This window comes from Artemia sp. Qi Xiang Cuo, chromosome 1, assembly GCF_049724085.1.
Source record: "Artemia sp. Qi Xiang Cuo chromosome 1, ASM4972408v1, whole genome shotgun sequence".
Taxonomy (NCBI): domain Eukaryota; kingdom Metazoa; phylum Arthropoda; class Branchiopoda; order Anostraca; family Artemiidae; genus Artemia; species Artemia sp. Qi Xiang Cuo.
Genome location: NC_142794.1, coordinates 86,543,213 through 86,569,409, shown reverse-complemented (window position 1 = coordinate 86,569,409; position 26,197 = coordinate 86,543,213). Strand labels below are relative to the sequence as shown.

The window sequence follows — 26,197 nt, the reverse complement described above, 5'->3', positions numbered from 1 at the left end:
TGGAAGAAATTTAATATAGAAGACTTCACAATTTTATTTATACGATATATACTCTATTCAATTCAAATCTCAATTCAATTTTATGTCAATCGGGCGTTTAAATTGCCGAAAAATTAAGATAAGGTTGCTTAAAATTGGCAGATTTTCGGTAAAAGTGAAGTAAATATCGGTAAAACAAATCGGTAGACATTTTTTCTACGGGTCGGTCTCCAGGTCGTGTTGAGAACTAAATAAAGCTTTTTTGTCATCCGTGTTAATAGGAAGAACACGGAAAACACTCCAATGAAAACGAGGTTAGGCTGGGTATAAAAAGTTCAAGCTGTTGCGGTGCTGTGAGATGGGTTCGGGTCTCCATTCTGTCATAAGATCCTTCCTCCGTCCTTATTCAAAGAAAATCCTGCTTTTGTGGCCTCATAGTGGAGTAAGGGTAGACTTTGTCTTTCACGAGTTTGTCTGACCAAAACCGTGATTGCAAACCGTGTTCCAGTGTAACGTTGAGGAGTGGCACCCATTGAGGAAATTATAGCCTAGTAAGCGACACAGTGTTTGCACTGGATTCTGATTGACGAATAATTCTCCTGGTTTTGTTTGTTTTGGTTGATTTTTTTTTGGGAGGGGGGGGGCTGAAAAATTCCCCACAGCTAAGTTATATATTATGGGCTGCCACCAAATAGTATCATAATATATATAGGCACGAGTAAATAAAAAGCATAATATTTGTAGGCATGAATATATAATAGACTTGATATTGCTTGTGGGATATTTTGACTCGGGTTGATAGAAGAGCGTCGCCAAGTGTGGAAAACCACACTGTGACCTAGATGACCCCGGGATTGCTCAAAGCCTTTATTCATTCTGGAGGTCCCAGGGACTTCTTTCTCTTCTTTTCTAAACTGACTTAAGCACTTCGTGTAGATTTGAGAAGACGTGTTGAGAAGCGTAACTTAAATTTGAATATTAGAAACTACAATGACAGTGTTCTAGTACGGTTCTGAAGCATGTGCGCTCCGAAAGACGGGGGAGGATTTGCTGGGTTTTCTAGAGAAATTGTCTACGGTTTGTTTGGGTACCCGTCAGACTGATCGTATTACAAACAGTAAGCTGTACGAAAAATGTGACTCAACCCCGCTTTCTGGGGTTATAATGCGTGAAGTAAACACTTTCTGCGCATGAAGGATAACAGATGGCCAAATATCCCCCTTGTTGGCCAAACATCTAGGGCCAAACAAAAAGTGAATCGTCCAAGAATAGGGTAGGAGCATGCCGTAAGGAAAGATTTAAAGGAAACTGGAACTTTTTTGGATGATGTAAAGAGGCCGGCTATGAATAGATTGGGATGGAGAAGCGTGCGTAGCTTTGTTGGTCTTAGGTGGTTTAGCGCTGCATTGATTTGTTAGTAGTAGTAGTAGTTAATAAGCGAATTTTTTTATTCCGATTTTTTTATCGTTTAATTTTTATTTTTTTATTTTAACTAATGTAACCCCTTTTTTTTCCTTTACTGTTTATTTTAACTATTGTTTTTTATTTTATTTTAACTATTTATTTCAACTATTCTGTTTTTATTTGTTCTATATATTAAAATGGGGGCACTAAAGTCGGTTGAGTTGAGCAATTCGTTTGCACAAAAACTGCCAAGATGACTATTACCCAAGCAGACTATCAGCTATTAAAATGTTGCATCTTGAATTTTTCCAACTTTATTTAAAACCCAATTCAGTTACTGCTCTTAGCTTTTTTTTAAGTTAATTTCTGTTCGTATGTAGCTAGCAAAACTTTGTTACATATTAATAGCAGTATTATTTGTCATAATAATTGGCATAGTAGTGCTAATTGGTACACCAATCCTACAGCCCGTGTTTCTATTTCTCTTTTTCGAAAATCAGAGTGGGTAGAAAATGGGCAGATTTTTGGCAGGCTCGAAGAAAATTTCGGTAAAAGAAACCATAAAGCGTTTTTCTACAATTCAGTCTCCTATAAGCCTTGGGAACCGAATACAGAGTTGTTCTCATCAGATTTAATAAGCAGAATACACCGGTGAGTCCAACTTTCGGCACACTCACAAGCCTATTAGTGTCACTCTTTTTCTTTTATTTGAAAAACTTTCTTTTTAAATTTAACATGGAAGATCTGCAATTTGAGCTATATGGGTTGCAACTATTTTTTCTCAATCAAACTGCAAATGAAATGACAATTTCTGGATTTCTTTAACCAAAATCTGCTTGTAAACACACATGATTTGGCTGCCCTCTGCCAAAGCCTAGTACCTGGATTTTCCAAGTTTTCAAAAAAATAGCAAAGTAGATATTTTTTATTTCGAAACCGGCCGATTAGAGTTTCGACAGTAGGTTTTCAAAAATCCGCTTTCTTCCTGTGCTTGTCGTTCATTTTTCAACTAATTTCAATAATGACTCTAATTCCAAAATAATTCCAATTATAGCTATTGAAAACCGGACAAAATCCAATTTTAAACCTGTAATACTAGATTGTATCTCAAAAAGCATAGTTATTTGTTCAGTTACTGCAATTATAAATACATTGATCACAACTAATTACAATTATTCATTACAATTTACTGCAATTACATTGCATTATATCTACATTATACCATTATTTGATGATAATCAAATCATTAAGACTGACTATTCCGTTTGTGTACTTATTAATTCTTAGAAAATTGATTATGCATCATGCCTGTGATGTAGTTTCGTATGTCAATCGCATATTTGCGTATATAACCAAGAGGAGATAATTTTAACCCAATTAGTAGCTACAAAATAAATTACCTAAAAGAAACTACAAAATAAGTAACTATTGCAGTAAATAAATAAAATAAAAGCAGCTATTTAGAACCTAATTAGTTCTTCTAGGTTCATGTGAAATTAGTGTTAGCCAACTCTGGTACACGAAATGGGTGGCAGACACTACCGACTAAGTCTTTTATTTTTAATTTTTAGTTCTAAATTAGAATTTCGACTACTAAAAGCACTCAATGATGCAGTTAGAACAATAAATTTTACGTCTAAAATAATTTCCGTAATTTACGTAAAATTTACGAAATAAAATTACGTAAAATTAATAATACGCAATATTACGTAAAAGTAATAATTACGCAATACGTAATAAAATTAAGTAATACAATTATGTAATAATTTACGTAAAAAATAAATTTTACGTCTAAAACTGTAAAAATCGCTCTTTATAATATAAGTCTTTATAGTATTTATGTTATTAAAAAAATGTTACGCAATCTTTGATAAAAATGCTAAAATAGGCTGTTAAAAGAACGCACCTCTGGCACACAAAATGGATTGCAGACAATATCGATCAAATCTTCAAAGGGCAGCATGCTTTGAGCTTTCAGTTTGGTAGCTAAATTTTTACCGATTGTGCAATATCCAAGCAGTCTAATCAGCTCAATATGATACCTAAAAGATTAGTATGACTATTAAGATAAATTCCATTCCAATTAATAAAAACGCTTTAGCATCAAATGAGGCATCCTAGCTGAGCGGTTAGCACGCTAGACTTAAAATCGTGTTTCCGTGGGAACATGAGTTCGAGTCCTGGTGTCACTGGCTATTAGGTTTAGAACGCGAATCACTGGCGTGACTCTGTAGGCTTAGTCAGAGTCGACACAACTCTAACTGGGTACATAGAGAAATCTGGGGAAGGTAAACAGGAAGAGTGTACAAAAGCAACGGCTGGCTGGCCTCAAATCCCCCATCACACATCCTGGCTGAAGGGTCTTGAAACGGGAAATCAGCACCGCAAGTAGGGCCTATAAGTTCAATGCGCTATTCTTTACCCTTTTTTTTACATTCATTATTAGAATGACATCCCCAAAGTTCACTAAGGAACAGTTCAGACTCAAACCGAAGAACTCTTATGAAACTTTTGTTTGTGATTTTAAATATTTATTTTTGGTAGTTTTAAATTTGCTTAGGAAATCCTATATTTACTAAGATCATTAAGAAAAATTCAACTTAAATTAATCAAATCATCCGACCGCAAAATGATACCAAGCAACTTGAAATGAGCAGTTCAAAAGCAAATCAAAGAACTCCATTTATTTTTGCTTGGGATTTTAGGAATTTTGATTTGTTTTTGATAAAGTTTTAACTTTGCTCAGAAAATCTCTTTATTAATAGCATTTATAAGATAAATCACATCTAAATTGGTTAAACCGCCCTGCCCTCAACATGATATCGATCAAATTAAAATGAGCAGTTCAGAAGAAAATCGAAGAACCACATTTGAGTTTGTTTGTGATTTTATTGATTTTATATTTGTTATGGATAGAGTTTTAATTTTCTTATGATATAAATTAGATATTAATATTTTTAAGATAAATCCCATCTGAATCCATTAAACCGCCCCGCCATCAAAATGATATTAACCAAACTTAAAGGGAGCAGTTCAGAAGGAAGTCAAAGAACTCCGTTTAATTTTGTTTGTGATTTAAGGACTTGTGATTAGGGTATTATAATCTTTACTTTGAATGTCCATAAGAAAATCACCTAAAAAATACTTAAGACCTTAAAATGAGAAAAAAACTAACTTTAGCCATTGTACATTAAATAAAACACCTTTCAATGAACTCTAACTTACAATTAGTTTGTGAAAGCTTAAATAGTAATAATAAAAATTTGAAATTAATTAGACATGATTTGGAATATAAATTTAATATAAAATTTTAACTTCAAAAAAAAAAAAAAAATCAAAAGAAAATAAATAAATAAATTAAGCTCTACTGGGATATTTTATTTTTATTTTCAACCTAAATTATAACTTGCAATTAGTTTGTGAAAGCTTCGATAAAAAGACAAAATATTTTTATGATTTGGAAAATAAAGTTCAAGGGAAAATTTTCAACTTCAACAAAAAGATTAAAAGAATAAATACATAATCTACTTAGTATTTATTAAGTTCTACTGGAAAATTTGATTTTAATTTCTGACATTCTAACTTCTAAATTCTTTAAATTCTAACTTGTGATTCGCCCCTGGTAAAATATACCAAAAACTATTCACAATTTTCTCTCCGGAAATTTATGAATTTGATGGAGTTGGCAGCTAAGCCAATCGAATCGTAAGTGATTCAAATTTTCAGAACGTACACTAAATGAGAAATAATTTAAAAGAATAACATCTAACCAAGAACCGGCAAATGCCAGTCTTTTCTCCTTCTGGGTATTTATTTTTATTTATTTATTTCATTCGGCCGCAAAAATGCTCAAGCCTTAAGAGATAAAAATTTCTAATAAAGATTAAATAAAAGGCAAATTACAGGGATAAGATCTGGCACCAGTCTTATCCCTGAATTTAATCCACTGAACAGTTGACTTGTGACAAAAATTTTCAAAGTATCCACCTCAGTTAAATTAAATAAAACTGGATTTACAGTAAAGAAAATTCCTGGCACAAAACCGTACTAATAACAAGGTAATTGCTCATTTGGATGTCAAAACACGATTCAGAATAAAATATTTTCAGAAAAAACGTCACCAGATGACGTCATGCTTCCCGTAAGGAAAACAAGACATTTCAGAGGTTAAAAAATATCATGCTAAATTGGTAGTCTAAAAGATAAAACCTTCCTGACCTCCATGAGCGTTTCAGTTGCAACAGCTCATTCATTTTTTTGTATAATCAATGACGTGGAGGGGATGGAGGGGGAGGCGTATCCACTCCATTTTTTTAGCTCCATCCCCTAGGTTTCGAAAAATGCCTTTTTTTAAACTTTCATTGAAAAATGGCTTTTCTGAAATTATAATTGAAAAACGTTCCTTTTCTATATTTTCATCGATAAAAATAATAATAATAATAAAAATTCCCCTCACCTAAATTCTGAAAAATACATTTTGTCCTCTCTCCCACTTTTTCGTGAGTTGACGCAACTGTACATAAATCATTTCAATTGCATTATTAGTGCAGGGTCATAACGTTAAAATTGAAATTAGTCTCAGTTACTGTCCCCTATCATTTGTGATTTTAATGATATTTACCAATTTTACACTAATCAAAAATGATTCTCTGACCTAAGGATGGGATGGAAGAAACCTAAACTTGGGCCAACAACTGGACCCTTGTATACTCCAGGGACTAACTGTGGTTATTATTTTTTTTTAAATTCGGAACATACTCAAATCATGCACAAAACAATTTCCTTCCTGAAGAGAGGTAAGGTGAGTAAACAACAAATATGCAATTTGATTGAGAGGAAAACAGAATATTGTTGTTAAATTGTAAAAATCTAGACTTAGAAAGTTTGGCTTGGGTCAAAATCACGCATCTCACTAATAATGAAAAAAAAAAAAAAAAAAAAAAAAAAAAAAACTCCTTCATATTCATTTTCAGACGCATTCCTATTATCCATTGCACTTAATCTCACCACACCGTCACAAACCCCGAAAATAAGTTTTTTGAAAAAAAGAAATCAAATTCCTTTTCGAAAAAAGTTTTTTCATTAAAAAGTTTTTTAGCATTAGTTACTAGTTTATAATTTTTTTTTTTATACGCTGAAGGTAAAAGAACGAAAAAATAAGCAGAAATTGCAGATTCAGGCATAAAAAGTCAGTTGTTATTTTTGTTTGTTTCTTAGACATTAAACTACCCCAGCCCCAAATTCCGATCACTAATAAATCTAATCCTGTGCTAAACAAAAGTTAGTATTAATGTACGTAAAGAATTTTTAAGACTAATCAAAGCAAAGAAGGGCAAATTAGCATTAAATAGGATATATTTACCTTAGCGGACTAGCATCATCTGTTCTATCTCTTTCTGATTGCATCATTTCAAATAGGTCCGAATAAAAAACAAGGACATCATCTGCACTACATAACTAAAATGAATACGGAATGGTTAGAAAAAAACAATGTGGTGAAAATAGTTTGGACAAAAAAGATTTAATGAACTCATTTGAGCAATAGGGGTAAAACGAATGTCAGTTTACACTATTTATTTTGGAGGAGAAATTCCATGAAGTAACTGTAAATTATTTGAGCAAAAGTCTGATGTTCAAAACTAACTCTTGTTTATTAAAAATTCTCGGGACAAAAAATAAATACATCTAATAGGATAAGAACGTGAAATACACACACACACATACACACACACAGACACATACACACACAGACACATACACAAACACAAACACATAGACACACAGAGACACACAGAGACACACAGAGACAAACAGAGATAAAGAAACAAACAGAGACACACAGAGACAAACAGAGACACACAATGATAAACAGAGATACACAGAGACACACAAAGACACAGAAACGCACGCCAAGACACACCAAGAGACACCCACACAAAAAGAGACACAAAAAGACACAAACAGAGACACAAGGAGACAAACAGAGACACACAGAGACACACAGAGACACACAGAGACAAACAGAGACAAACAGAGATCAAGACATGGCTAATTGTCGAAGGAGACAAGCCAAGAAAGATAGTCCAAGTAATTGAGAGGCAATGTTTAAATGGCTGCAGCACGGGTAAATGGCGGGAGAAAGTATGACTCTCTTATTGGACACATACTTGTCAGGTTAGTTTTTGGAAAGGCATGCCTGTCTCGAGTCTCAGGCATATTGACAAATAATTTAAAATTTACATAAGACCCTAAGATTGCCTGGAATGAGAGGCAAACAAGGCACGCCCATCTATGGTCTTAAGAAGGTTGACCAAGAACTTAAGAGTTGACATAGGACCACTAATTTGCTTAAAATAACAGGCAAACAATTGTTTAAAACCATCTTTATCTTCCAAATAGTACCCATTTGTTGCCTAAGCTGAGCCCCACATTCTGAGAAAATTTCAATTTTCCACAAATTTTCCACAAATTTGGGGGCACAATTTGTACCCCCAAATATTGTCCCAAATTTGGAGGTTTAATTTTTTTTTAAGTTTTTTTTTGTGCCCCCCCCCAAAAAAAAAAAATCCTGGGTACGGCCTTGCACTTACTTAATTTCTTTATTTTCTTTCTCTCTTTCTTTTTTTTGCTGCTTGCAATTTGAAATTTACTAAATAGTCATTTGATATTGGATTCAGAACAGATGTTTAAATCCAAATCAAAATTTGACTGCTAAGTGTGAAACCACATTTAATAAAAAGTAAGAAGAATTAAATAAATATAAAACAAAAAGCAAAGCAGAAAATAATAACTCCGACATTGTAAGGTCCAGGCAACCCCTAAGGACTTAATTGGTTGGCGTAATAATTAAAAGAAGAAATTTGAGGTCTGAGGTATGCTTAATATGACTAAGTATTTTAGTAAAACTCAGTTTGGATTCCGTAAAGCAATGTCGACAGATCAAGCTCTTCTTTTTCTCACGACTTTTGTGAACGATGCTCTGGACCAAGGGTGGAAAGTTGCATCTGTTTTTTTTGGACATTGTGAAAGCCTTTGATGCAGTGGACCATGGAATTTTTCTGGTGAAGCTGAGGAATCGTGGTTTTCGAGGTATTTTTTATCGTCTATTGGAATCTTTTCTCCAGGATAGAAAGCAGTTTGTCAGTGCTGGTGAAATTAAATCGCAAGTTAAAAGTGTTGAATTCGGTGTCCCTCAAGGGTCGGTTTTGGGGCCACTACTGTTTCTTATATATATTGATGACCTGCGAAATGCTATCAATGGACTGTCTTTTGATTTAAAATGTCGTGATACTGGAGCATCAAAATCTATTTTGCCTTATTTTGCTGATAACACGCATCTAACTGTTGCTGCAAAAACCTGGGAAATGCTTATACAGAATCTTCAGACTGGCATGTTAAACATTGAGAAATGGATGAGGGTTAACAGACTTCAGCTAAACCTAGTATGACTTTTTAATACAGTAGATACAAATAAAAAAGCAGAAAACAATACCTCAGACATTATAAGGTCTTGGCAACGCCTGAGGACTTGATTGGCGCCTGAGGACTGAAGAAACCTGAGGTAAGAGGTGTGCTTCGTGTCACTTCTAATACAGTAGATAAAATACTGAATAACTTCCTCACTGACTTCACTACAAAGAACTTCGTTGTCTTCAAAAATGGCACACATAGTCTCTGCTTCTAGCAGAGACTGCAACTGCAAAAATAACTCAGTTTGTATCTTGAACCTATTCTCAAAACGCAGATTTGAACTGAATTAGACACACTTTCCTAATCATCATTAAAGAGAGAGAGAGAGAAAAAAAAGAGCGAGAGAGACATAGAGAGAGACAGCGAGAGAGACATAGAGAGAGAGAGCGAGAGAGACATGGAGAGAGAGAGAGAGAGAGAGAGAGACATAGAGAGAGACAGAGAGAGAGACATAGAGAGAGAGAGAGAGAGAGAGAGAGAGAGAGAGTTACTGTTTAACATTGATTTCTTGAAATTTTCAATCTGAAAAAGAAAGAACAGACATATAGAAGAACATACGAATCAACATTTAGACACAGTTATATAAATAAAGATACATTTATATAGTTTCTATTTATATAAGACATAGTTTCCGCAGATGTAGATTCACTATTGTATTTATTTAAAAAAAAAAAAAAGCATTCTGTCCAGACAGTTGGACTCTAGTCAGTTCCGTCCATCTGACCACCCAGTCAAAAATACAACTAATTACTGATTTGAGGCTAAAATGGGTTGGCTAAAAGTTGATGCCAAAGGCTAAACTAGGACGCCATCTAAGCCTAACATAGTCACGCCCTTAGCAAGATGTCTAGAGAAGCTCTCTACCTCCTTATCTCGCTGGGAAGTGCAATTTAAGGTAAACTATAAGATTACTTCCTTAGATTATCATTTTTATATCTAAGGAACAGATAAACTTACACCAGGAGTGAGAAACAGATCCAAATGTTTATGAAGCAGATTTTGATTGGCATTATTCCAACGACAAAAACTCTGGAGAAACAAATGAGCTAACTTCATCAGTTCATTCATTCTGGAGTCGTCTTCCGTATCGTAAGGGATGCGTAGAAAGTCCAAAACAACCATATGAACACCCATGTTTCGGAGTAGTATTTGCCCATGCTTCTTTGGCTTGGTTTCGCCACCAGATAAATCCCGAGTACATAGTTTGATCATGCGCATTAATATCTAGAATAAAATTTGCGTCTGAGATAATAAAAATATAAACAGTTTTAGGACTTTCTTTTTCGACGAATCGGATAACAGAACCAATATTTTAAGGCAAGCATTAGGAATAATAATTTACAACTAAAGAAATTATGGCATTAGTTTCACTTATTCTATTTGATCTGTTCCAAATTAAATTATGAGTACATTCAAATCATGCAACACCCAGAACACAACTTAAAAAAAAGTTTTAACTTCACATCAGACGAAAATCAAAATTAAGACATGAATTAGAAAATAATTTAGGTCAGCTACTTTTCGATTGTTTACTATCACACGACTAGGCATTTGCAAATTTGTAAATTTCTTATTAAAGATTTAGGTGTGAGTCGGATTAAACGACTAACCATAAATTCATTCTAAAACCAATTTAGAAATAATGACGAGTTTTCTGTTATTGTGCATCATGCCTGTACAATGGAAGGGGGAAGAGAGAAAGGCTTTACCCCCCCCCCATCCTAAGTGTTTGAAATTTTTAAAGTTCTTTTGATTTACATACAAGAATATCATTTTTATCACTATTTTGATCAACATTCACACTAAAAAAAAAAAAAAAAAAAAAAAAAAAAAAAAAAAAAAAAAAAAAAAAAAAAAAACATACATGTCTTTTAAGACAAACTTAGCGTAATTTAATGTGAAAATATAGAAAAACGACAATATGGATCCCTTCTAGCTTTAGACTCCTAACTATAGCAAGCTAAAATCTCAATGGGGGGGGGGGGGGGCAAAAAAATATATTTGGGCAATTAAATTTAATGCATTTATATTTAAAATTTACTAAATGAAAAATATGGAAAATATAGACAGGCACTAATAAAAACAAAGTAAAAAGTAACTGATGTCAGTACACTGATGTCAGTGACACTGATGTCACTGATGAACTCAACACCTATATTGACATTTATATATACAGAAAACATAACGAAACAGACAATGTATTTTGTAGCAATAGAGAGAAAGTCATTCTATTTTACCTCCAAAATTAAACCCTTTGGAAGCGACACATTACCAAATAAAAGGAAGCATAAAGTGACTAGAAACATATCGGTCTTGCCGACAAAGTTTTATCCAGAACTTAAAATTTTTACATTTATTACCCTTTCCAGCAAGGTACAATTACCTCCCTTACCTCCCGAGATTTACAGTGAGGGGCAATATTGTTAAAGCTTTTAAAACCCATTATTTTATAATTCTAATTTTAATTGACTCGGTCGTTAAAAAAAAGAATATGAACAAATTTTTTATGCTTCTTTTATTATTGTTAGTACCCCCCCCCCCCGAAAAATAGTCCTGGATACAGTCCTGACTAGGTACAACGTACTTACCTGTTGAATGGCTTTATAATTGTCGTGTTGGGCTTTATCTACAGGAGGGCCAATATCCAAATCAATGGCCGATCCAGATCGATCGTCTCTTGTCAATTTCCTCGTAACTCTACGCACGGAGAATTTTGAGCTTTTATTGTCTTCCATGTTGTTATTATTATTGTTATTGTTGTAACCTCGATTGGCAATGTTCTTTCTTTTGTAGACCCAAAGCTCGGACTTTTCCACAAGAAGCCGCAATTCATCTAAATCCTTTTTGATTTGCTTGTAGTGCTCAATGTCGCTGTCGGACACAAGAAGTTGCACCTACAATGATACCTACTTTCAGACACATCGAAAAACGAAATGAGTAAAAGAGAAAAAAAATGAAAAGAAAATAATTCGTAAATTTTTGCAACCAAAAACATCTAAAGCATATAGATTCTAAAGCCTTTTCTTTCATCCTTTTTTCTCTTTGATTTATTCTTTTTCATTTTCACTTACTTTGCATTATATAACATACATTTTATTCAGGCTTCTTTCTAAAATATACGAGTCTTAGTATTTTCACATATCATGGTCCTCGGGTGCGCACTTTGCATTCTTAAATTAATTATATTATTATCACTTTTTACACCAATTACATTTTATCATTTACATTTTAATCATTTTATGACTTTGTATCAATTACATGTTTATCAAGGCTCCTCTCGGAAATGTGCAAGTCTCAAAATTGACCGTGGTCTTCGCGTGCACATTTTACATTCTTGGATCGTTTATACTAATATCAATTTTTATTACATTTTATCACTTATATTTTTATTCAGGCTCCTTTTAAAAATATGTAAGTGTTGAAACTATCACATACTATGGTCCTCGTGTGCACACTTTATATGTAGAAAAATTAAAACTTATTTAGAAGAACAAAAAGAGGCTTTAGAACTTTCCATTGACCGTTGACCATGATATAAATAATACATGGGAAAGAAATTAAAGTTTGTTTTACAAACACGTCAGTTACTGGCCGACAGAAATGATTTTGTTAGGAATTTTTTTATCTAAAGTTTTTCTTAAATTTAGATATAAAACGTTTTTCCTTTAGGCAGCATCTTTTTAAAAGAATTTCAAGCAGCTTATCGACATGCACAAAACTTGAAAAACAACTAGAAAATAAAAATAAAAAGACAAAAAAAACGAACAACGAGGAATGCAAAAAGAAATAAAAACCGAAAACTGGGAGAGCTAAAAACCTAACAATGTAGAAAAACATAATAATCATATCCTAAAATTATCAAAAACAAATTGAAAGTAAGGGTTTAGTGAGGCAAAAATGAAAGGGTTAGCCCCGTTTTAAACCGAAGAGGATACTAAGCTATATCGTTAAGTTTAATTCCAATCTAAATTATTAGAGAATGTAGTACTGATGGGGTACATAAATAAATAATTTCTGAGAATAATTTCTTAGACCACACTGCTTTTCCATTTAGAAAATAATACAATTGAAAATACAGAAAACAGGTGTAATATTGTAAAACAAGACAGTGGACAAAAGACAAAAGAAAAACTATAAATAGTAAAAACAATTCAATTTTTATTCAAATTTGGATTATTCCGAAAATTCAGAATTTTGTTTATTTATGTATAAATGACTTCATAAAACTTCACATAAAATTCTTTTTGAAATTTCACTTATTTTAGAATATTTTCGGCTAAAGCCCCCTCCCAGCCACAAACAAAATCTTCACTCTCCCAACAACAAAATAAAGAAAAAGAGGTACTTGTGACACCCCATAAGATACTCCTAATCTCCTAGGATTACAAAAACCCTGGCAAGAAATACTTCCAACCCTGCCAAAAATCACCAAACTATTGCCCTTTGAACCAGATGTGACAAAAAATTATATAAAAACCTTTTTTTTTTTCAATGTCAAAGCTAATCTGAAATGTATACCATTTAAACATACACATATTTATTCAGATAGTATATGCAGTATTCAAAGTGAAAACTCCCTCGTTAATCAGCTAGGTTTTGACAAGCCTCCACACCGAAGTCCTTTTTTTAGCGTTCATGCGTCTAGCAATCCAGGCTTGATATGGACGTTTCCCTTAAAAGCTTGAAAGCCCCTAAAATATACAATAACAAAATATAATAATTGATTGGCACCTGCTTGACAGCTTCAATAACTTCTTGTCGTTGGCTGAAATGCCGAAAGAGTAGGCGCAAAGCTTCTGTTACTAAGGGTATGGAGTCATGCAAGGTTAGTCCAAGAAGAACACGAAGAAACAGTTTCCCACCTTGTCCATCAAGGTCCAGAGCAGCGTATTCTTCCCTGAAATGAAGAAATTTAACTTATTACAGCACTCTTAATCAGTTTTGATGTGTAATTACTGGTAGAAGCCACATATAACTAAAAAAATCACAGCGAATTGTGGGGAGGGGGTAAAAACATGTCAGAGAGCATAATTATAGAAGATTATAGGTTTATAGAGGTCTTTGAGGTTTATAGGTCTATAGAGGTTTATAGGTCTTTGCATAATAAGTTTAAATAACCACTGCAACAAAGTCTGGCTTGAACTTTAAGCTTGTTTGCAATCACATAGATTAGCAATTACAGATTCTTACGGTCGATGTTATTTCTAATTTTGTTATTTATCTTAATTTTGCATCCATTGAAAGACGACCGTCAGGGGCGTAGCTCAAGCTTTTTTAAGGAGGATACAAGAGGGGTCTACATCTGGAGAGTCAAAAGGTAGGTTATAAAATGTTTTTCTCCTTTTGCCCCCCCCCTCCCCCAAACAACGCCATTGACGATCGTCAATTGTTACCCCCACAAAACGACCGGGAGCACAACCCATAAAAAGACTCATTTGTAGTTGTGACGATAATGCGCAAATGACTTCAGGATTACTGGTTTAATGTTTCCCGAAAGGGTCAAAGACTAATATTTATTTATTTTAAATAATATTTATTATTTTATTTTAATACTTTACAATATACCTAGTATATAGTCTAATCGAGTATAGTACAACAGTCTCGTAATTATTATCTCATTAGTTTAATATTATACTAAATCTTAAAAATATCTTTATCAAGGTTTGTTCGAAGGACTCCCACTGAAAAAATTAGGTGACGTATAACTCAAAAACAATTTTCTTTTGTTCTAATAAATCTAATATTGCAACTTGCTTTAACAATTTTTGCACAATATACCTACAACAATATATTCTATAAAATATTTTAAAGAACAATTTATTATACTTAACAATATCTACTCTAGTCATTTAAGCGGACAATGATTGTGTTTGTGATTTTTTTTTCTAAAACAGTTTTTTTTTTCGAATTGGCACACTAGCATTTTCTGGCCTTAAAAACAATCCAGATAGGTTACGACTTTGGAAGAATTCTTTAGAGCCTTAATTTTTGCAAAATATTTTTCGTAATGATGTAATATTTAAATTTATTTAAAGAGCAACTTAAATAAATTTTCCTAGGGGTGATCGTAAAGTTCTTGGTATTAACGACACATGCGTATAATACAAGTTGATGAATTCCCCCGAAACAGTAAACAAAAAGGCATGAAAAAAATGTATGAGGTAACGATGAATGAAAATGAAATGCAACGAAATCTCTGGCTAGAAGAAATACGACGACGAGCATCATAACGAATCACACGTGAAAACACAAAGGTAAATGAGCACAACGAAATCTGCGATTAGAGGAAAAGTGACAGCAAAAATCACATCGAATTGAAAATGAAAAAGATAAACAACGCGATCTTTGGTTAGAACAAAAATAAAAATTACAATGGAATAAAGGAACGCGTGTTTTTGTGCCGCTAAAAAAGAAGTTTTGGACTTAGAAAAACTTACTGTTAGGAAAATATTTCATAATACAACTTGTTTTTTTTTAAACCAAAGACTTACAATCTGACAGACTCATTCAAGCTTAAGTCTTACATTTTCTTCAAGCCAAATACACTGAAATATTTTTTTTTTTTCACACAAAATTTTTACAAAAACACGAAATAAACCAATTTGTGGTAACGAACTGTAAGTAAAGAGCGACTCGGCTCAATAGTAACCAAAAGTCTCTAAAACGGAATTTTAATATCAGTAGATATGTAAACAAAAATTAGCTTATTAAGCTGATTCCAAATATATAAGATTTATCGAGTTTAGTGTTACCCATCAAAAACAACGAGTCTGAGAAAATTTGTCTGATTTTTGAAATAGGGGTGAAACGCCCCTCAAATTCAAGGAATTTTAATTGGAATCACGCCATTATATTGAGCATGCCAGAGGATCCTAATGTAGAAGCTTCAAGCTCCTATGTACAAAAGAGTGGAATTTTGCTATTTTTGTCAGAAGACAGATGACAGTTGTTTGTTTTTTTGTTGCTGGTTTTTTTGTTTTTTTTTTTTTCAGAGGGTTTTTTTTTTTAATGTTTGTCTTTTAATATATGGATAATTTTCAATAAAAAAAGAATAAAAGTTCTAGTGCGCTTTTTAGCTGACACAAAAGATTGGATAGCAACTGGGCCCCCTCCCAAACTTTTTCCCCCAAAGTTATCTGATCAAAATAATGAGATAGCCATTTTGTTTAGTATAGTTGAAACATCAAATAACTACGTCTTTAGTTGTAAAATGACCCCTTAAGGCCGTGGGAAGAGGCCTGTAAGTTATGTAACTTACAAATTGTTTATATAAAGTATTTGTTATTGGAAAGTATACAGACATTTTTCAACGGGGGGGGGGGCGGGTGGTTTACTTGGCGTGGATTCCTATGGGGAGAATCTTCTTTGGGGAGGAAAATTTCTGGGGGTTTAATTTTCCAAGAGAAATGTCGCGCTGGGAGAATTTGACAGAATTAGTACTATACGAAATTCTTTTTAATTGTCTTACGTTCTCTTTCCCACACTTTTCTTGTGGAGATGTTTCGGGGATTTCTTCGGGCCTATTTTCCGCGTGTTTTGATTTCCTGGGAATAATTTCCACGGAAAGGGGCATTCTGGAGTGACCAAGAAACCGATTAAAGATTAAAGTCATAATCAAATGAAAGAAAGCTAAGGAGAATTTTTCAGGCTGAATCGTCCGCAAGCAATTTTATGGGAAGGGGAATTTTCAGTGAGGATGGAGTTGTCTGGAGGTAATTTGACGGAGAGGAAGAGGGATGATGCACTTTACGTTGGATGAAATTTCAACAGAGAAGTTTTCCGTGAGGGATGGCAAGGGTATACGCAAGAGGGTCAGCAAAATTTATCGCCACTATTTGAAAAACAAATAGAAATCAAATATAAAAAAAGTTTTGTTTACTGAGAGTAAGGAGCAACATTACAGCTCAACATGAACAGAAATTATTCCATATTAGAAGGGTAGCTCCATCCTCCTTACCTTGCTCTTTACGTCTACGTAAAAAGTTCTACGTCTACGTTTAAATCTTGCGCTATTTAAGTATTGCTCTTTACGCTAAAATTTGACAATGTCCCAATTTTGTAAGAGTGGCTACGGAAACAGGCTAAGAGCCGTTTAATTAGAAGCTTTCTTAAAAGTGCTAACAGCTTTGGCGTAAAGAGCAAAGTATTGAGGATGGGGCAATCTTTCACATACGGAATAAGTCTTCCAAAACTAATATGTAAATTTTTTTTAAATTTTTCATAGACGGTGAGCCAAATTCAAACCTGCATTAGTTGAAAAACGTTCAGAAATTAAATAAAATAGAGTACAATTTTTTTTTAACTTCGGTCCTGGTTGAAATTTGTTGAAGTAATAATTCTGGGACTGTTTTAGTTTTAAAATTTCAGTTTTTGAATGCAAATTTTATTGTAAGTTATATTTTAGTTATAACACAGTTTGCAGAGGACAACTCTAGATACAGAGCCGAAATATTCTTAATGTTTCAACAAATGTCACTGTCTTAGGTAAATTCCCTTTTCTTTTACTTGTTTTGTTTTTTGTTATTATTAAAAAAAAAAACAACTAATAGTACTTTTTTACACAAAAAGCTTACTTACCCTACAATTCTTTTGGTCTCTTGAGAGGACACTATAAATTTTAATTCCCGTTCAAATAAGCCCTCTTACGATATTCTAGGATCACTGGGTCGATACGATCACCCCTGGAAACCCCATCCGTGATCTTTCTTCTGACAAAAATAAATTCTACAAAATTTCCCATTTTTGCAGATAGAAGCTTAAAACCTCTACGGAAGGGTTCTACGATACGCTGAATCTGATGGTTCAGTTTTCATTACGATTCTAAGACTTTTAGGGGGCGTTTCTCCCTTGTTTCTAAAATAATACAAATTTTCTCAGTCCCGCTTTATATATGTAATTTTCTCGAAAACATATATATTTGTTTGTTTTTTGGTTTTTTTTTTTTTTTTATTGGCACACTAACATTTTCTGCCTTGCAAAACGACCGAGAAAGGTTACGAATTTGGGAGAATTCGTTTAGAGCCTTATTTTTTTAAGAAATATTTTTCGTGAAATCGTAATATTTATATTGATTTAAAGAGCAACTTACATAATTTTTTCCAGGGGTGATCGTAACGCTTTTTGATACTAACGACGCACGCTACATTTTACGACATGATGAATTCGCTCAAAATGAAAACAAAAAAGGTATGAAAAAACATCTAAGGTGATGATGACAAATTGATGCACAACGCACACAATAAATCTATAGAAAATACTTCAATAATATATACGTACTTGCATTCAAAAATAACTCGTTCTATTTCAGTAGGCCGTGGGACAAATGGTTTACCTGCTCCATAATATAATTCGTCACTGACCAAGCAAGCTATACGAAAATCAAGACGATCATTCATGCAAAACTAAAAAGGAGACCAAAATAAAATGAATCAAAGCAAAAGAAATGAGGGAACTATGTAAAGAAAAAGCATGCTACAAAAAATACAGATAGTAGGGCAAAGCATTAGTTCATGATTATATTCATGATATTATGCAACCCATAGAGGTTAAAACTGAAAGTCAGAAGGCTTTCATTTATATCATGAGATTTTCATATAAACAGGTGAACCGATGCACATGCTGAAGCCAGTCAATGTCGTCACATTACACAAAAGTTTTAACAGTAAAGTGGTTCTTTTTATGTTGCATTTTATTAACTTAATAGCGGTATTCGAACCCTAGTAGCCCCAAGTTCACAATGACAAGTGATGACATGTGACTTTTTGGAATCTCGGCATAAGGCTCATAGTCATATTCTGCCTCACGTTTTGTGAAGGGACGATAAAGGTGGATGAGGAAATGATCCAGTAAATTATCAACCAATGCCAAGTTTATCAGTATTTAGTAAAATTTTTGAAAAGGCTATGCTTTCTCGTCACATTACTTTTCTAAAATCTAAAATCTTCATGATATTCGATCCGGTTTCAGAATGAAGTGCTCAACTGCACATGCCTGTATGGCCCTTTAGAATTTTATATATTATACGTTAGATTCTGGATTAATTCCGGCAGCTATCTTCCTGGATATTCGTAAGGTATTCGATTCCTTAACCCATAAAATTCTTCCATCAAAAATGTCGTAATTAGATTAATCTCTGTTGATCCACTTTTCCGTTCACCCTCACAAGTGAATTTTAGCGTCCCCCAGGGATCAGTTTTAGGGCCGGTGCTATTTTTGATTTATGCAAATGATCGTTTTGTGGTATAGAAGCAGAAACTTATTATTTGCTGTAGAGTTTGTAATCCTAGCCCTTCACTTGACCATCGTGGGAAATATAGTTCGCCTTCTTCAGACGTCCTTGTTTGTTTTGCTGATGACAGCACACTTGGTACTTCGGAAAAATTCGGATCAGAGCTTCAATTAAATTTGGAAAATTTGTTGGAGAGAATAGTATGTTAGTTTTTTAGGCATTCTTACTGATGAGAAACTGTATTTCAAGCGTCACACTGATTTTACTGAAATAAAGATATGTAGAAGTCTCGGTATTTTAAGGAAACTTAAACATAATTTTCCTGGATCAATTTTGAAAATTCTTTTTCGCTGTTTGGTCCAATCTTACGTTTCTTGCTGCCCAATAGTATAAATGCCGACCTTTTCTTCACTGTTAAAACCGCTTTCTAAGGTGTCCTGAATAAAGCTAGAAACTTTATTCCGGAAACTAATCGTTCAAAAGTTATTCCATTACTCGATCTCAAGTCACTGTATGATTCTTTTATGCATACTTTACCTTTTCTCAGCTTCATGATGACCTCTCCTAGCGCCTTAAAAGTTAAGCCATCTTGTACCTCTGATCATTATAGTTATAATCTTCGCAATACAATATATCATCTTCAATTTCATATTATTCCTTGTGTAAGGTCAAATGTTAATTCTTTAACGGCAAGTCATGTTGTATGAAATAAGTTGCCTGAACCAGCTCAAAAGTGTCACTCATTCAGTTTGATCCAAAGAATTATTAAAAATTATTGGACTTCTTATGAGTTATTTTATTTTAAGTGATTATTTTCACTTTGTTTTGTTTTTTCTTCTCTAAATCACTGACTCGTTTGTCTTCCCTCTTTTTTACAGGCCAATAAGCCTTTGGGGGAATAGTAAAATGTAATCCATTGTATCCATTCTAATTTTAGGGTGAGTAAATCTTATTTTACATTCTCTAATAATCTTAAGAAGTGAATAAGTCAAGTTAATAATAAAAAAAGGGAATACTTCCGTCATCGTAAGTTTAATCTCATTAATAATGGAGCCACCGGATCAATGTCGCCACATTACAGAGAAACTTGGACAGTAAAATTGTTTTTTATGTTGCAATAGATTAACTTAGTAGCCATGTTCGGGATGTTCGTAATGACAAGTGATGCCGAGTGATGACAGGTAACTTTTTAGAACCTCGGCATAAGGCTCGGAGTCGTATTCTGCCTCAGATTTTGTGCTGACGGGAGGGAAGAAGGGAGGCTCTAATTGTGGTATCATTTTATTGGCAATCAGCCTCCAAAGGCTTTCGACTTACTCAAAAATTTCACAAACTTCAGCCAATTTCAGCTATAAATTCTCTGAAAAAATTTGTTTTTTCTGTCTTCAATGATTTATGGGCAAATTGGCCAATAAATCAAGAGTTATGGGCAATATGGTGACGATAAATTGATCTTCCGGCAATTAGAACCCAATTGTAGTAACTAGAGACATACTGGAAAAACAATATAACAGAAGGAATTTCAAATTAATTACCTATAATGGCTAACTAAAGACTTACAAGAATATTAACCTTAAATGTTTGTTAAAAACATAAGGATTTTCTGTAAAAAATAGATTTTTGTCAGTTAGGGGATTCTGTAAGACTGCAGACAAAAGTTTTCCAACATTTCATACCTTATGTAAAAATCCTTTCGTTTTCTAATTTTAATGTTTCTTTTCTTTCTTTCTTTTTTTGTTTTAATAAATACTTTTTAAAACATTCGTCAGCAAATATAATACCTTACTCTATAAAAATTTCCGAACAAATTTACTACGAGCTTACTACGGAAACAAATTTGGTTGCTAATTTACTGATGCTTGAAAACCCCCAAGCAACCAATAGGAATAATAGACAAAAAGAAAATCCGCAGAAAATTTATGATAATTTAATTAAAACAGATTTTGAACAAGTTTTATCACAGTACAAGAAAGACCCCATCAGGCTAATTGAATCAAACAGAGCAACAGAGCAACAGACAAGCTACTTCAATAGCATAGACAGAAACCATGCTCAATTAAATGTTTGAATGGCTAATTTCATTATTTTTTTTTAAAGTCACCTTCTCTTGTTACCTGAATAGTACGCTTTGTCTTGTCACCATGGCTGGGTTGTGTCTCTCTCTCTTTTTTTTTTTTTTAACTAACTATTTACATCTTCTTAAACGTGAAGTCTTTCATCAATATTGAATACGGCCTGGAGAAGGTTCTTGCCAAAAACATTTGCTATCTCTTTCGTCGCATTTCATTCAACTTTCTGATACTTTTTCTCATTTGGATTTTATTTTATTTCTCTGCAATTTTCCATTTTTCCTGTCTATTTAATGTGGTCTTAGTGTGGTTTTAATGTGGTCTAAAATAATTTAATTTTCAAAAATGCAGAAAAGCTAAATGCATACACTAACTCTAAAGTACAATGCAACCCTGTACAATCTCTAACTTAGATCCAAAGAAGAGTTAATAATAATAAAAAAAAGTAAAAGAAAAAATCCAACCTCGAGTATTTCAATAATCTTGAGCTTCGTGTTTAAAACAATGGGATCCTCGTGAGCTGAAAAAGAAGAAGGGTCTTAGTCAAAATCTGTAAGCTAATATTTTTGAAAATTAGCTGACCAGAGAGCTCATAGATCTTTTTGGGTTGGATTTGGCAAAAAAATATATAAAAATAAGAGTGTGGTCGCTTTTGGTAAACTACTGATGTGCTAGAAATTTACATTAAATTCATACTTTTGTGTTCACACACAAACACGACCGCTTTTATGCAATCCGTAAAATTTCATCCCTATTTTGCTGAAGGTTTATGCGTCATAACAGTTCAAAAGCTGCGTCAAAGCATTTCTAATGATTCGATGAAAAACACGTTCGTTATTTTGAATTGAATTCTTTTTAGAATTATACAACGCAAATAATTGAGAAACTAATCATGTTTATCAGAAGCCGTGTATTAATATATGTCAAAGAACTCGAGGGCCATGTCATTTTAATCCTCAAGGCCTGGGAGGACATTGCCAGGGATACGAACATAAAAGATAAGGATTATACTTATAATAAATTGGGCATAGTTAGCCTATGTTGATACAGGCTAGACCCTTTGAGTATTTTTCTTGGCTTTTCAGAACTTAATTTTGGCTATTCTTATGCGTTTGCTGTTTAAATATCTCATAATATTTTTTGCGCTTCAACGACTGCAATGAACCGTTTTTGTGTAAACATTTTGCGATTTTCCTGCATCCGCTACCCGTGAGCAGTTTTAAGTTTTAAAAGAACCACATCGGTGTTAACCAAAGATTATGGTTAAATTTACTCCTGTTAGCAACAATTTTTGAATACTCGATCTAGAGGTTAAACTTAGCGGTGGAAACTGTACACGAACGGAGTGAACATAAATTACTTATAATCGAGATTCCCAACTATCTCTCGCCCCATTTGAAAAGAGATTTTACTAACACCGAGATTTAGCTAGCGCTGATTGAAGCCAAACAAACTTTGTTTCGTGTAATTTTTCAGGAAACAAAAAAGAGAAATTACGAAGAATCTGATTGTCCCAGGCTAGGGCTAGCCAACCCACGGTATTAGTAAAATCTTACTGTGAAAAGGCCATTATAGGTTCAACTAGAGGTATAGAAAATTATGAAACCTATGTGGTGATCTAGATGAAGCCTTAAAATTAAAAGAGAAGAATACTCATTTATCAATATTCAGGGAATCCAATCGTACAAAAAGACAAGAAAACTAACAGAATCAGATAGCCCTATTCGCGTATGACTAATTAAGAGCAATTCGATCGCGTAAACTCGGTACAAGACATTAGATTTTCCTAAAACAGGCAGTCGGAGAACTATTCAATGTATTAGACATCCACATTTTAAAAAAAGAGATAAATACCCCACCCCACCCTTATCTCCAGCCTTGTCTTGCGCGAATTATAGAATGCGAATTACCGAATTAGATATACATGTATTATTATTTGTAAAAGGAAGAAATTAAAAAAAATGTATAAGGCAACACTAACTTTCTATCTATACATGGAAAATAACTAAAACCTAGGTATTGACTAAGATAATGTGCAAGATTTCTATACAAATGATTATTTTCACTTTGTTAGGATTTCATAAAGACAGAGACTATGTAATGTGATTGGCACATCGTTTTTTTTGCACAGTGTTGTATCATCGAGATTTGTGTTTAGTACTTTTGCCAGACAATTGAAAAATTTTTGAATGTGATTTTTTTTTTTTTTTTTGCTTTTCTGTGAATGCCGAGTTGTTATATTGCTTTCTTATGAATTTTATTTGCTTTTCGTATTTTAGTCCACTGATAAAATTTAACTGATGGGAAGCCGAAATATTAAAAACAAATTTTACATTTACTTTAATGTCCCAATTGAAAGTTTTACCTGTTGTTACAAATTTCTTTATTTTCATTTTCTTTGCAAGAATAATAAAGGTTTTGACTAATGTTTATACACTAGGAATAACATGACATTAAAAAAAATAAAAATAAACTACAAAAAAATGTCTAAATTCTTGGAAAAAAAAGAAAAGGATATACTAGTAGTTTAAAAGTGGATGAAATATTTTCTTTTCTAAAATATAAAAGACGCGGAGCCTAAGGTCATATAAAAAAATACCCTTAAAATAATATGAAAGCGGGAAATTAGAGCACAAATTTCCAAAACAATATACAAAAAAAGAATGCCAGATCAAACATGATGGGCGGAACAATAACTTTTAAAAAAGGGAAAATAAATTTAATACAGATAATTGTAAACTAATTCTAAAACAATAACAATTAAAACTACACTTATAACAATAATCAAATTTAAAAATACAAATACTTTGATTTAGCATATAGTTCCTGCCACTCAGGCAAAAAGGTCAATGTCAACCTTCTCCTTTACTGACTTACTTATTTATCTGCTAATCAGAGGATTGACAGTGATTGGCCGCAACAAAAAAAGAGGCAGCAGAAAAACTATGTCCAATCCTTAAAACCAGCTCGTTGTTGCACAGTTATTAACATATAAAATAATTTAAAATGGGCTCGTATGATAAACCCCCTACCGCTCAAGTTGTTCATTCATTGACACATTATAGAACCGTTTTTTTTTGGTTAGTTTCTTTTATCTTATCGGGAGAAAAGAAAAATCGAAGTTACGGAATATAATTAAAATAAATAAATTTGGCTATATATTTGCATAATAGGGGGTGATGGTGGGGTTGGGGTAAAGTATTTGGACAGTGTGAAGTTAGAAACAATTCTTACTACATAATATGCAGAATAATTGTGCCTAGCACATTAGGAATGCAGACCCGCTATAATTTACCCCCCCTCCCCTAATGCGCAAATATATAGCCCAAATTTGTTTCTAAACTATTATTTTTTTTATCTTACTTTGACAAATAATTTCATTACGATATGAGCGTCAAAGAAACATATTAGAAGAATATTAGGTAGGGGGTATATCATACAAGTACCTCTAAAATGTATAAAATTCATAAATATAACGTAGGACATCTAAGATAAGCTAATTTGCCATCCTTATTAATTTGCGTGTTATTATTATGCGGATTATTAGCGTATCAATAGTCATTACACAGGAATAGTTGACAAGGATACAAAAATATTCAAATTTATTAGCAACAACTCCCTCGCTATGTAACATCAAGCCACAGTCTTTCAAATGAAACATTAAAAATTTTAAATCATGGTTGCAGAAATAGCTGCAACCTAGTAAAAAACGAACCATAAACCAAAAATTTAATAACACCTTTAAAAAAGTAGCTAGATAATTTCCATTTGTAACTAATACAGAAATGGTAAACTACGATTTCGATTAATCTTAATGATAAAAGTTTTTTGCGAAAAAGAATTCATGGGGCTTTCGAAAGATAGCCTGAAAACCCTCGAAAAGGTCTTGGGATGAAAACTAAAACTGCAATAGTGGAATCACCATAGCCGAAAAGAACATATAGGAAAGTTGAAGCCCCCAACCTAAAACAACAAGGAAAATTATTTTTTTGCACAGTGAAGTGTCCTCTCTTTTTTTTAACATTCAAAGACAAGAAACTTTCTCCCCAAGTTCGATACATCGTCGTTGCCAAACGGAAACCTCGTATCTTCCTTTTTCAAAATTTTTCAGGGGGTGAAAAAAACATATTAACTTTTTCCTGTTAGTAGTTACGCGACTGATACCTTAAGCTTAGAGGCAACTTTTTGTGGCGGATCCCATGGGAAGGACAAATACAACTCGACTAAAGCAGTTCTAAAAGACAAGCCGAAACGTGGTTTCCGCTTGACACCGACGACATGTTATTTTAATTCATTGAGATCACTCATTGAATAAGCACAATTCTTTAGCTCTATTGAGCGCTGTTAGCACGGTAAAATTAATCTTACGCATTTAATTTGAAAAAGGAGGAAGTGGTCAGATTCTAGAGGTTTAACTTTCTCTCTCAATTCGCCTATGTTGTTCCTATTTTACCGAAAAATGTATTTGAAATGAAAAAAGAACTATTTAGAGTAAAAAAAACTATTTAGGGTTAAAAACATTAGAGCTCCATATCGCCTTTTAAGAAATGTTCTAATAGGAAAAATTACTTCATCCTGATAGATATTACCACTAACAATTTTGTATCTAGAAAACAACGAATTGTAGCTTATTGAGCTCTGATACACAACAAACAAATAATTAATGTAACAGGTTTCAATAACCGCAATTGAGCACAGTTTAACAATTGCAATTGTCTATTGAGTGCCAAAAATTACAATAATTAATTAATTACAAAAAAACTATTAAAACTTAATCAAATACAAAATTTAGAATACAAATCATACTGATTTGTCACTTTCTCTTTAATACAAGAAATAGCAAAATAAATATGACTCAGATTGATCTTACTGAACATAATTAAGTCACAACGAGGGGGGGGGTGTGATAGAAGGTGACGTAGAATGTACTCCAGAAGCCAACAGTTTTTTCATATTTATTTATTATCTATAAATGATAATTTATTGTTTTTATAAAGATATATTCATTATTAAAATAAATTATTATTAAAACAATTCATTATTATTA

The 26,197-nt window shown here is 33.0% G+C and overlaps 1 protein-coding gene across 1 annotated transcript in view; it reads right to left on the bottom strand.

The window, feature by feature from the left end:
- Positions 1–26,197, bottom strand: part of LOC148956863 (inositol 1,4,5-trisphosphate receptor-like) — a 166,979-nt gene that overhangs the window by 87,914 nt on the left and 52,868 nt on the right. Inside the window, 8 exon segments of the mRNA XM_089092350.1 lie at positions 3,290–3,425; positions 6,746–6,840; positions 8,876–9,079; positions 9,811–10,077; positions 11,442–11,747; positions 13,585–13,750; positions 18,130–18,254; positions 21,615–21,670. Of these exon segments, the coding sequence (XP_088948476.1) occupies positions 3,290–3,425; positions 6,746–6,840; positions 8,876–9,079; positions 9,811–10,077; positions 11,442–11,747; positions 13,585–13,750; positions 18,130–18,254; positions 21,615–21,670 (1,355 nt within the window).